Below are 13608 nucleotides of genomic sequence, written 5' to 3'. Positions count from 1 at the left end.
AAAGACGAGTGTACATAAGTGCATAGTAGTGTGATGGAGAGAGTGGGAGGGACGGTGAGAAGCAAGAAGTGAAATGAAATTGGTGGGGGGAGGGGGAGGGGGGGTTTAGGTGGGAGAGGGTGATGGATGGGAAACACTTTTTCCTATTTCATGTATTTTCTATTGTATTAAATAGCGTCTGGTTCCCAATATTTATTTGATCATTTAAGAACTGTTTATTTTGTGTTAATGCTTTGTGTATGTGGAAATTTTCTTTATTTTCTTTGAAGGGGAGGAGTGGTGTCTGTCTTTGCTGATTCTTATGATGTTCATATCCTTTTCAATATTGCTTGGATTGTGATAATCTTGTTTAAATTGATCTGCTAATGTGTTTCAATACTCTGATGTGTTCTTTATATCCTGTGTTGAATGTCCTGCCAGTCATTAGAGTGTATATATTTTTTCACAATCCCTGGAACTGAGGTGACAGATGTCAGATTGTTGGTAACTGTTTCGTTTTGATTTCAGTTTTGGAATGTGTTTTAGCACTGAGTTTTTTGATTTGTAAGCAATGTTTATGCCTTGTCTTTTGAATGTGTTACCTACTTTATTATGAAATTGTTGTGGCAGGCCACAATATGTCATTTTTTGTGGTAGTGTAAGTTGTATTTGTTGGTATGGTTTGGTTAGTTTTCTTCATTATTTTTGTCTTTGCTTTTATATTTAGTTTGTCTACCATTGTTCCTTTGTGTCCATTTTTAATGCTATTTGTTTTATAACAGCCAGCTCTTTTTGTAATTAAAAATGGTTATGAGGATCCTGTTCAGTCTGTTTAACTTGTATCTGATTGCAGCCTGTTTCTGATTCTGTGGGTGGTATGAGACTGCATTCAGAAGGTGTCACTTGTTGTGGGTTTTTCGTATATGTCAAATGTGTGCTTGTTATTATCTTTTCTTATGGTGATGTGTAGCAAAATTTGTGAGTTCTCTTGAACTTCTTCTACAGTGAACTTTGTTTTCGCATACAGTATTTATGTCTTTGTGTAGTTGGTGTATTCTATTTCTACATTCATCTTCCATGGATATTATGTCATTCATGTACCTGTAACAATAGATGATGTAGCTTTTCTTCGTTATTATGTTTTCAAATATTAATTTTTGTATATGGTTCACAAAAATGTTGGCTAATGTTCCTGAAATAGGTGAACGCATGGGCGAACCTTCTTCTTGTATGTAGTATTCTTAACTGGATTCAAAATAATTTTGTTGTGTTACTAACTGTATCAACTTTATTGTTTCATCTGTGTGTTCATGAGATAGCTGGTTGTGTGTTTTCAGGTTTTCTTCACTTAGTTTTATAGTTTTGTTAACAGGGTGCAATTGTACATACTTTCTACATCAAAAGAGAGCAGTGTTGCTATGCCAGGGATTTTAATGTGTCTTACATGTTGTACTAGCTGAGAAGTATTTCTTATTGGTCTATCATTTTTAGTTTATATTATTGGGTGAGCTGTGTCTGCGTGTGTTTTGATAGTAAGGATGTGATATCTGCTCTGAAATTCACTATCGGAGGGACAGGATCATTTTCTATATGGACCTTTGGTTGGTACCGCATTTTGGAGGCTTGAGTAATTTTTTGTACAAGTCTCTGTTTCTCGCGGTCCGTAAATGTATGCTCTATGCTTTTGAGTGTGTTTTTTTACATGTGTTTGAAATCTATTAGCTGGGTTCCGTTTTAATATTTTTATGTTGTTTTTTTCTGATGATTATTTTCATACTTTCAACATTTCGCGGCCCTGTCAGCAACTGTATAAATATTAATTTTAAATTAACAACAACCTCAGTTGCAATGTTTACCTAAATTTACCTAGGTTTCAGTTGGGATAACCCAACCTTCTTCAGAATAAAAAGAACTACGATTTGTCCATTTAGATAAACATTGCAACTGAGGCTGTTGTTAATTTAAAATTAATTTTTATGGTGAGTTCATGAGGATAACATTATTACCCTTTTTTAGATATTATTATTGTGATGTTTTCTGATTGCAGTCTTTCTTTTGTTTCGTCAGAATTATTTTTCCCTTTTCTTGTTCCCTTTTTTTAATTTGTGTTGCTATGTTTTTAATTTCTTCTTTTACTAATTCCCTAGTAGGCACTGCAAGTTCTGTAGGCGGAATGATCCGAAACAAACGTGCAAATCTATACATCACACGACTAAAATTACAAATCGGTACTTATTAATGGCAAAGTAATTGAAAGAGCACACCCAAAATCTCAAACACTGCAAGCCTCCGAACGGGCTCGCGCCGGCAGTGGAACGCGCAGTACCATACAGTGTCCTTTCAGATTTACGGTGCCACGTGGCCCCGACAACTGCCAGAGTTTCTCATCGGCTGGAGACCCGATCAGAACATGAAAGAGGTAAAGATTCTTCAACGGTGCAACAATCATATAATTCAAAGAGTTTGCTCGACTAATCGAAAGCTGACCGTTGGATGTCCGAGTAGAGTATTGCAAAAACTATTTCGCTATTTTATAAAGAAAAAAATCCAATAACGTATGCACAATTTATCTAGTAACTCTCTAGATTTATGTTTGTTCTTTCTTGAAAGTACGTTCAGTCTAAATTTTGTTTCATGTCCATGGACAGAGCTTTTTGTGCAGAAGTTAGCAGCGTTATTGTTCGTGCGCAAAACTGATCCGTAAATATACTGAAATGCTGTGGTTAAAATCCCCAGTGTTTGAACAGAGATCAGCTAATATTTTTGAGTATAATTCTCATGGTCCTTTACTGTAGTTTGAAAACTGCGTTCATGTTTACTGTATTTATTCCCAGAAAAGAATTCCATGGAGAAGAATCGAGTGCAGTTATGAACACTACGTAACTAAATGACGCTGGCTGTTACACAATGATGACAGGACTCTAAGGACATAATATTCTGATGACACTCTTTGCAGGTACCTTTGTGTGCTCGCACCGCTTCAGCTGTACCTGGCACTGGACCGGCTGACATAACTGCGCTGCGATAAACGCCTACAGAGACTCGTGATAAGAGTTTGTTGTGGTTTGCAGGCGAACGTGTACCGCTTCTCGCTGAGCTGGCCGCGCATCCTGCCCACCGGGGACACCGACAACATCAACCAGGCGGGCATCGACCACTACAATGACGTCATCGACGAACTGCTGGCCAATGGCATCCAGCCCATGGTGAGTGGGCTCCAGGCGAGCTGTTCCACTTGCTCCTTCGACGAAAATATTACCGTTTCTTCAATATAATAACAAAAATTCCTTGCTCCCTCTCTCGAAATCTGAACATGCAATCTTTCCACATCCGTCATGTCGTCTCTACTTTATTTTCAGCATTCTGGATGGTGCAACTGCTCTTGAACAAATAATAGCTTCTGGTCTAGGGGCTAGCGTTGCTGTCTCTGTATCACGTGGTCCCACGTTTGATTCCTGGCCGGGGGACTGGGTGTTTATGTTGTCCTCATCATTTCATCATCATCATTAGCGAGAGTGACAAGACTGGATTGGGAAAAGAAAAGGGACTGTGTACAAATTGGGACTTGCACTGGCGCTGATGACAGCGCAGTTGAGCGCCCCACAAACCAAACATCATCATATACAAGCTTCAAGCTTTATGTGATGGTTGAAATAGTGTCAGCAACATTAATTATTTTTCAGCTCACCACTACAATGAGCAGAATCTGATACAACTTGCGAGCGCCCTTCCGGCATGTGTCCATTCGCCACGGCTGCTACCATAACACAAAGGAACGAATATCATCCTTTTGTTTTCCTTCCAAGTCGGCACCGGAACTGCATACAGGTGTTAACCCAGAGCCACACGAACTGAGCTCAGATGACAAAAGATAAGGGCACGTCTTTTCATGCTGACTCAACTTTTTTACCAGAGTCCGTCAACCGTAGTGGCTACCGAGTGCTAGCGTATCAGTGTCTTGGCAACCTATGATAAGATTTTTAAAATAATTGAAAAGCCACGATCGCTTCAATATCGTTTACTACATGACCGGTTTCAGCACTCTGAGGATGCCATCATCGGATCCGTGAAGGTATAACAGGTTTGAGGGAGGGCTTACGTGAGTTAACTATATACATTACAATTATAACAGAACCACATACCTGAAACGTGGATTGACATTTATAAAACCATATGGACATAATGACACACGAGGCAGACCATATGATAAAAATCATAGGCACAACCAATAAAAATAATAAAATAGTAACAAAAAACTGCTCCCATGGTCCTTCTTTCCATTAAATATAAAACTGAAGTCACCAGATAAAACTACGACGGCTCGCCTAACACCGGAAGGCGAGCAGTGGTAGTTTTATCTGGTGACTTGAATTTTACATTTTATGGAAAGAACGACCATGAGAACAGTTCCTTCATTATTTTTTTAATTATTTTTTATTATTTTTTATAGTTGTGACTATGATTTTTATCAGATGGTCTGCCTCATGTGCCATGATGGCCATATGGTTTTATAAATGTTAATCCACGTTTTAGGTATGTGGTTCTGTAATAATTGTAATGTACACTACTGGCCATTAAAATTGCTACACCACGAAGATGACGCGCTAAAGACGCGAAATTTAACCAACAGGAAGAAGCTACCGTGATACGCAAATGATAAGCTTTACAGAGCATCCACACAAGGTTTGCGCCGGTGGCGACACCTACAACGTGCTGACATGAGGAAAGTTTACAACCGATTTCTCATACACAAACAGCAGTTGAACGGCGTTGCCTGGTGAAACGTTGTTGTGATGCCTCGTGTAAGGAGGAGAAATGCGTTCCATCACGTTTCCGACTTTGGTAAAGGTCGGATTGTCGCCTATCGCGATTGCGGTTTATCATATCGCGACATTGCTGCTCGCGTTGGTCGAGATCCAATGGATGGAATCGGTGGGTTCAGGAGGGTAATGCGGAAAGCCGTGCTGGATCCCAATGGCCTTGTATCACTAGCAGTCGAGATGACAGGCATCTTATCCACATGGCTGTAACGGATAGTGCAGCCACGTCTCGATGCCTGAGTCAACAGATGGAGGCGTTTGCAAGACAACAACCATCTGCACAAACAATTTGACGACGTTTGCAGCAGCATGGACTATCAGCTCCGAGGTCATGGCTGCGGTTACCATTGACGCTGCATCACAGACAGGAGCGCCTGCGATGGTGTACTCAACGACGATCCTGGGTGAACGAATGGCAAAACTGGATTTTTTCGGATGAATCCAGGTTCTGTTTACAGCATCGTGATGCTCGCATCGGTGTTTGACGACATCGCGGTGAACGCACATTGGAAGCGTGTATTCCTCATCGCCAAACTGGCGTATCACCCGGCGTGATGGTATATGGTGCAATTGGTTACACGTCTCTGTCACCTCTTGTTGGCACTGACGGCCCTTTGAACAGTGGACGTTACATTTCAGATGTGTTACGACCCGTGGCTCTACCCTTCTTTCGATCCCTGCGAAAACCTACATTTCAGCAGAAAAATGCACGACCTCATGTTGCAGGTCCTGTACGGGCCTTTCTGGAAAAAAAAAAAATTTTCGACTACTGCCCTGGTCAGCACATTTTCCAGATCTCTCACCAATTGAAAACGTCTGGTCAATGGTGGCCGAGCAACTGGCTCGTCACAATACGCCAGTCACTACTCTTGATGAACTGTGGTATCGTGTTGAAGCTGCATGGGCAGCTGTACCGGTACACGCCATCCAAGCTCTGTTTGCATGAATGCCCAGGCGTATCAAGGCCGTTTTTACGGCCAGAGGTGGTTGTTCTGGGTACTGGTTTCTCAGAATCTACGCACCCACATTGCGTGAAAATGTAATCACATGACAGTACTAATATAATATATTTGTCCATCTGCATTTCTTCTTGGTGCAGCAATTTTAATGGCCATTAGTGTATATAGTTAATTCATGTAAGCCCTGTCTCAAACCTTCACAGATCAGATGATGGCACCTTCAGAGTGCTGAAACCGGTCATCTAGTAAACGATATTGAAGCGATCGTGGCTTTTCAATTATTTTAAAGACAGAGTGAGCGTCTCACGACACACAATGTGTTCACTGCTATGATAAGATGTTTCCACTGGGCGTGAGATCTGAAAAACGTGCTGCCTAGAGAAACAGTCGAATGCCCTTTGTCAGGACAGCGCGTGCAACATACGGTCTTCGAGTAACTTGTCCAAAGAGAACGTTGCAGAGACCTCGAAAATACGGCCCAACCGCGGCATCAGCAAGTCAGACATTTGACGACGGCTGTCCAGGTTACTACGAACCAGCTGTGAACGTCCTGTGTAACCAGTGCTACCCCGCACAGTATGACGACCACGAATACGCTGTGGGAACGCCGGCTCTCCTCGGAGCCTCCCCTCCACTATCAGTACGTCTGTCGTGATGCTGCTGTATGCAAAACCAGAACTGTTCTTGAAAATGGACAGGTTGCCGCCACTCGTGCGCCTCCCTCTGCCTCCCTCTGCTGCCGCTTGGAGAGACACGCGCCCCACTGCGAACGAGCTCCATCATTTTCTGGTTAGATGTACTTGATGTGGCCGCACGATGCCCCACAGTCGAGGGAACTGCGCGACTGCGCGTCTTTCCTCTCGGGCGTTAGTCTCACGGGAACGTTGACATCGTACTTGTTGTTTGTTGTTGTGGTCTTCAGTCCTGAGACTGTTTTCATGCAGCTCTCCATGCTACTCTATCCTGTGCAAGCTTCTTCATCTGCCAGTACCTACTGCAGCCTACATCCTTCTCAATAGTGTATACATCTCTTGGTCTCCCTCTACGATTTTTACCCTCCATGCTGCCCTCCAGTACTAAATTGGTGATCCCTTGAGGCCTTAGAACATGTCCTACCAACCGATCCCTTCTTCTAGTCAAGTTGTGCCACAAACTCCTCTTCTCCCCAATTCTATTCAATACCTCCTCATTAGTTATGTGATATACCCATCTAACCTTCAGCATTCTTCTGTAGCACCACATACCAAAAGTTCCTATTCTCTTCTTCTCTAAACTATTTATCGTCCATGTTTCACTTCCATACATGGCTACACTCCATACAAATACTTACAGAAACGACTTCCTCACACTTAAAACAATACTCGATGTTAACAAATTTCTCTTCTTCAGAAACGCTTTCCTTGCCATTGCCAGTCTACATTTTATATCCTCTATACTTCGACCATCATCAGTTATTTTGCTCCCCAAATAGCAAAACTCCTTTACTACTTACCTAATCTAATTCCCTCAGTATCACCCGACATAATTCGACTACATTCCATTATCCTCGTTTTGCTTTTGTTGATGTTCATCTTATATCTTCCTTTCAAGACACTATCCATTCCGTTCTACTGCTTTTCCAAGTCTTTTGATGTCTCTGGCAGAATTACAATCTCATCGGCGAACCTCTAAGTTTTTATTTCTTCTCTATGAATTTTAATACCTACTCCGAATTTTTCTTTTGTTCCCTTCACTGCTTGCTCAAGATACAGACTGAATAACATCGGGGAGAGGCTACAACCCTGTCTCACTCCCATCCCAACCACTGCTTCCCTTTCATGTCCCTCGACTCTTATAACTGCCATCTGGTTTATGTAAAAATTGTAAATAGCCTTTCGCTCCGTGTGTTTTACCCCTGCCACCTTCAGAATTTGAAAGAGAGTATTCCAGTCAACGTTGTCAAAGGCTTTCTCTAAGTCTACAAATGCTAGAAACGTAGGTTTGCCTTTCCTTAATCTAGCTTCTAAGAGAAGTCGTAGGGTCAGTATTGCCTCACGTTTTTCAATATTTCTACGGAATCCAAACTGATCTTCCCCGAGGTCGGCTTCTACTAATTTCTCCATTCGTCTGTGAAGAATTCGGTTTAGTGTTTTGCAGCCGTGACTTTTTAAACTGATAGTTCGGTAATTTTCACATGTATTAACACCTGCTTTCTTTGGGATTGGAATCATTATATTCTTCTTGAAGTCTGAGGGTATTTCGCCTGTCTCATACATCTTGCTCATCAGATGGTAGAGTTTTGTCAGGACTGGCTCTCCCAAGGCTGTCAGTAGTTCTAATGGAATGTTGTCTACTCCCGTGGCCTTGTTTCGACTCTGGTCTATCAAATCTCCCATGTCATCTTCATCTACATCCTCTTCCATTTCCATAATATTGTCCTCAAGTACATCGCCCTTGTAAAGACCCTGTATATACTCCTTCCACCTTTTCTGCTTTCCTTCTTTGCTTAGAACTGGGTTTCCATCATACAAGTGGTTCTCTTTTCTCCAAAGGTATCCTTAATTTTCCTGTAGGCAGTATCTATCTTACCTCTAGTGAGATAAGCCTCTACATCCTTACGTTTGTTCTCTAGCTATCCCTGCTTAGAGTTCCGTTTTACGTTTAATCGACACATCGATTCCATATTCACGTGACGGCCGTGAGTTCCCGACCAACTCCAGCAGCTGTATCCCAGAAAGCTGGACTGCGGTGTCGCCAGGTCGCGGGCACGTCACAGACACATTCTCACATGTACTGAAAAACGTTTCTGCTTCTTCTGTCTATACCAGTACTCCGCAAACCACCTCAGGGTGTGTGGCGGAGGGTGCGTCTCGTTCCACTAACTGATCCCCCCCACTTGCCGCCTCAATTCGCGAGTGGCGCGTGGGAAGTCTTATCGTCGGTTTTACGCGAGGTATAGTGCGATCATCTTAAAAAAAAAAAAAGAAATGCTATTTATGAATAAGAAACCCGTTGTATAACATTTTTTATACATATATACGGCATAGCCCCTATTACTGTCTACGTTCTAGATTTTCGCTAAAATGCTGATCATTTGCCTTTGTACACTTCAGGAGAATTTGATACTTATTTCATGCTGTCTCCATAGCGCTCCATAGCGCTTTCAGCTCTATATTTGTGTAATAGTTATGGCTCACCGTCTGCAAGACAAGACTTAGGAGCTACCACCTCGCCATTTGTTTGGTCTACCTGTCTCTTTAGCTGTGTGCTCACTCGTCGCAGGTGACGCTGTACCACTGGGACCTCCCCCAGGAACTGCAGAAGCTGGGCGGCTGGCCCAACATCGTCATCGCCGACTACTTCGTCGAGTACGCGCGAATCGCCTTCGAGAACTTCGGAGACAGGGTGAGTGCTTCTCTCTCGGCTGAAACGCTTGACGCTGGAACTAACTGTGTCCCGAATGTACGTTAGGGACTTGTCAACGGTCCAAGTACTGCCTAGCATTGATAATCCACCTTATTGCACTACTTCCAGGAGAAGAAACACGAAGCAAAAACTCGAATCTCCATTATTGTAGCGAACAGATCAGACTAGGAAGTAGAAAACGGTCCTATTGTTAGTGAAACTATATACATTACCACTTACACCTCTCAGGAGATTCACAGTGTTTAAAATTAATGACCCTGTACTCATTGTATTTGACTATTATGGACCGTGTAGAGGACAATGAAACAAACAAATAACCCTAATAAAAATAACTCCAGGAACAAATCGTTTTCCCGATAAGACGTCTTACGACCGTGTGCATAACACAGACCTCGAGGATCCAGACCGCACACACGCACCTAACGACGAACGCACCACGACAAGTGCTCCACATGGCCACCGTCAGTGTGAGACCAGGCTCCCCATCGATGCTCGTACACGTTCAAAGATGTCAGCCGTCTTCCGAATGCATTTACAGTCATTCACAATGGGTTCCCGGAGTTCGTCGGAACTTATCAACAGGTCTGGGATAACCAAAAGCTTTTAAATATCTCCTGACACAACACAAAATCCAACCGGTTCAAGTAGGGGCACATGGGAGCCCGTAGCATTGGCCAGCAGCGACCGATTCTCTTGTTGTCGAACAATCGTGCTACGTATTGCGGGTGTTCATAATATCGCCTCGGGTAAAGCATGCTTCGTCTGTAATTGCTATGTGCACGAGGATCTGTGGATCATTTCCGTATTGTACAAGAACCCAGCGGGAGAAGGCATGGAAAGTGAGGGGCGTCCAGGGCTTGCACACGTTGTACGGGATAAGGGTACGTCTGAAACTCATTTAACAACTGCCAGACGTCTAATCGATCAAAGCGTTGCGTTCCGAACGTGTGTTCATCAGGATTATTTATTTCTTCCAGGGCCCTCTACTCGCCCCTTTCGTTTTTGCCTATAATAAACAGGCGTCATTCCACTGATATGTGAATTTGCCGAAAACTTCTGCATAAACTAACAAGCTACGCCAACTGCGCAATAAGTCAGGTATTGACAGAAGTGGTGGGACTGGAACATATTGTGAAGCTGGATAGGGATTTGGCAAGATTCTAAGACACATGTGAAGCCGTTATTAACGAGTAATAGGTTGTAGCACGCAAATCAAACTACACAATACGCTAAGGCTTCGCCGAAGAATCATGAAGGTTCTACACGTGGAAGAGATCTGGAGACATCGGAAGGTTTCAGATAGATTACATATTCATAAGACAAGGATTTCAGAATCAATTTTAAACTTCAGATCATTTACAGGAGTAGATACGGATATTGACCATGATTCATCGGTTATGAACTACAAATTGAAACTGAAGAAAATGCAAAAAAAAAAATGAAATGAGGGAGACGGGACATGGACAAATTAAAAGGGCCGGATGCTTTTGAGAGTTTAAAATAGAGTTTTAGACAACTATTGACTGAAACAGGGAAAAGGAATACAATAGAAGACGAACAGGTAACTTTAGTGTAGACGGTCAAATACGAGTGTTGGAACTTTAATAGTGGCAACTATTTATTTACAGCTCGTACAAAATAGATACGTGTTTCAAAATTTTACTGACCTTCAAAGTAGTCACCAGCATTGCGTATAAACCGTTGCCAGCGATGTGGAAGGCGTAGAATACTCTTAGCAGTGCCAGTTGAGTTGACAGTTCGAGCGGCGCCGTCTATTGCCCGACGAATTAGTAGCAGTTCCGAAGCGAATGCCATGGAGTGTTTCCTTCAGTTTAGAAATCGAGTTGAACTTACGAGGGCTTACGTCAGGGGAGTGCAGTAGGTGGTATAGCCCTTAGCAGCCCCATTAGTCAAACAAATCAGTAATATCTTACACTGTACGTGATTGAGCATTGTCCTGCAAAATGATGGTCAGGTCCTGCAGAAAGCGTCATAACTTCTGTCTCTATGCTGTTCATTTTTTTGGAACACAACCTACGACCAGCTTAAAGACAGAGGTGATGACATTTTCTGCAGCACCTGACCATCATTTTGCAGGACATTGCTCAATCACGTACAGTGTAAGCTGTTACTGATTTGCATCTTCATATTTTCGCGGTGCAAATACGGATCCATAAAATTTCGGCCATGCAGCCGCTTAAATTTTACTTCTTCTTCTAATATTTGGTGGCTGCAGGCCCGAAAATTTATGCGGCTGCACGCCCGAAATTTTATGGATTAGCATTTGCGCCGCGAAAATATGAAGATGCACATCAAGTATCTCTTCGGGGAGGAGATGGTTTTAAGTGTTCGCCGATTGGATAAGTTAAGACACACCTGAGAGCGAGGTTACTGAGCTCTTCTAAGTTTTTTATTAAGATCCCGTGACCATGGCATAGTTCCAAAGTTTACCAGGTTAGTGCATTTTATAAAGTCGACTGCCATGAATAAGATTTTAAGGAAAGCTGGTGCTGCTATTGTTAAGGAGAGGATCCGTTTTACCCGCCGAAATTGGACCTGGTATCGGAACAACTATATCGCCTACATCTAAAGATATCTGTGGAGTTACCCTACAATTCGTGGAACTCTATCGATGGTATAACGTGGGCCAAGTCAGACTGGGTTCGTGAGATAACGACATCGAGACAGATGGCAATCTTTAGACGGCATGAGACGTCTTCGCAGCAAGAAACTGCTATTCGACGCTCCGTCATTAAAATGACGGATAAAGTTTTGGACGGCGCTACGTTGATGGTTTTAGCTACTTTACACCCACGCCGAAGGTTTTACCAATACCAGCTTTCATCAGTGCCGTTGAAGGAGCTGTTCGTCCTCTTTCTACAGAATCAGCAGAAGGCATAAGACGCTAAACTTGTCTAGCAGTTATGAAGGCTCGCCCACAAAGGAATAACGTATCTGTGGCCGAGAGGGCTGCACTACGTAAACTTTGCCAGGATACCAAGACGGTGGTTCTGCCAGCTGAGAAGGGTAATGCCACTGTATTAATGTCTCGTGACGATTATCATCATAAAATTGAACAGTTTACTAACAGCATATACCGGAAGATCAGTAAAGAGGCAACCAACCAGGTGGTTAGGACAACTGCTCCGCTTCTGAACGCCTCCCCTCCCCCCCCCCCTTTCCACCAGAGGTTGTGCGAAGATTGAAACCAAGTGGTGCGGTGCCTCCAACGCTTTATGGACTTCCAAAGATCCACAAGAATGGTGTTCCTCTGCGTCTGATAGTGAGCAACATCGGCTCTCCAACCTATGATTGTGCCAAACACTTAGCATTGTTATTAAGGCCTATGGTGGGAAAATACGCTCATCGTTCTAGGCGCTCAGTCCGGAGCCGCGCGACTGCTACGGTCGCAGGTTCGAATCCTGCCTCGGGCATGGATGTGTGTGATGTCCTTAAGTTGGTTAAGTTTAAGTAGTTCTAAGTTCAAGGGGACTTATGACATCAGCAGTTGAGTCCCATAGTGCTCAGAGCCATTTGAACCATTTTCAACCAATACGCTCATCATATATGTAAATCTGTGGACTTCATTGGCAAACTGAAATCACTCACATTGAGCAATTATGATATGTTAGTCAGTTTCCATGTAGTATTCTTGTTCGCAAAGGTTCCCCTATCGGAATCATTGTTTCTCATTGGAAAAAGTTTCGATAAAGAGATTTAAGCTATGTTTGAACATGTTTTGAGCTCGACATCTTTTTTATTCACTAACGAATTTTATGAACAGATTGACGGTGTCGCCATGGGTAGTCCTTTGTCGCCTATGATGGCCAACATTTTTATGGAGGACTTCCACGAGAAGCCGCTGGAATCTACAAGCTTGAAGCGCACAGTGTTTTGGAGGTATGTTGACGACACGTTTGTTGTGTGGCCCCATGGTAAAGACAAGTTAAAAGGATTTTTAGATCATCTGAACTCCATCCACAGACAAATTCAGTTCACGATGAAAATCCCAAAAGATGGATGCCTTCCATTTTTGGATGTGCCGGTACGGCGTAAACATGATGGCACCTTGGGACACCCGGTTTATCGAAAACCGACCCATACGGATTTATATTTAGACGCAAATAGCTGCCACCATCCTTCACAGACGATGTGTACTCAGAACTCTGGTACACAAAGCACATGTCACTGCTGACGAGAGCAGTCTGGAGGACGAGCTTTTACACCTCAGAAGAGTTTTTGAAGCCAACGGGTCCTCACAACAGCAGATACATAAGGCGCGACAAATGAAACCAACTGTGGGTATAAGAAAATCAGAAGAAGACAAGGAAAGTTTTAAATCGATGGCTTTTCTGCCATACATGGAAAGCCTATCGTCAAAAATAGGAAGGATCGTCAGTAAGCATGAAGTGAAAGGATTTTTCGCCCTCCACCAAAGACAGCTG

The 13608-nt window shown here is 43.0% G+C and overlaps 1 protein-coding gene across 1 annotated transcript in view; it reads left to right on the top strand.

Moving 5' to 3' along the window:
- LOC126413257 (myrosinase 1-like) overlaps nt 1–13608 on the top strand; it is a 109373-nt gene that overhangs the window by 50767 nt on the left and 44998 nt on the right. Inside the window, exons 4-5 of the mRNA XM_050083158.1 lie at nt 3051–3185; nt 9020–9142. Coding sequence (XP_049939115.1) covers nt 3051–3185; nt 9020–9142 — 258 coding nt within the window. The remainder of the gene's footprint in view (nt 1–3050; nt 3186–9019; nt 9143–13608) is intronic.

Source organism: Schistocerca serialis, chromosome 7 (genome assembly GCF_023864345.2).
Source record: "Schistocerca serialis cubense isolate TAMUIC-IGC-003099 chromosome 7, iqSchSeri2.2, whole genome shotgun sequence".
In the NCBI taxonomy this organism is placed as follows: Eukaryota; Metazoa; Arthropoda; class Insecta; order Orthoptera; family Acrididae; genus Schistocerca; species Schistocerca serialis.
Note: the sequence above shows the minus strand (reverse complement) of the source record. Positions and strands in the feature narration are given on the sequence as shown.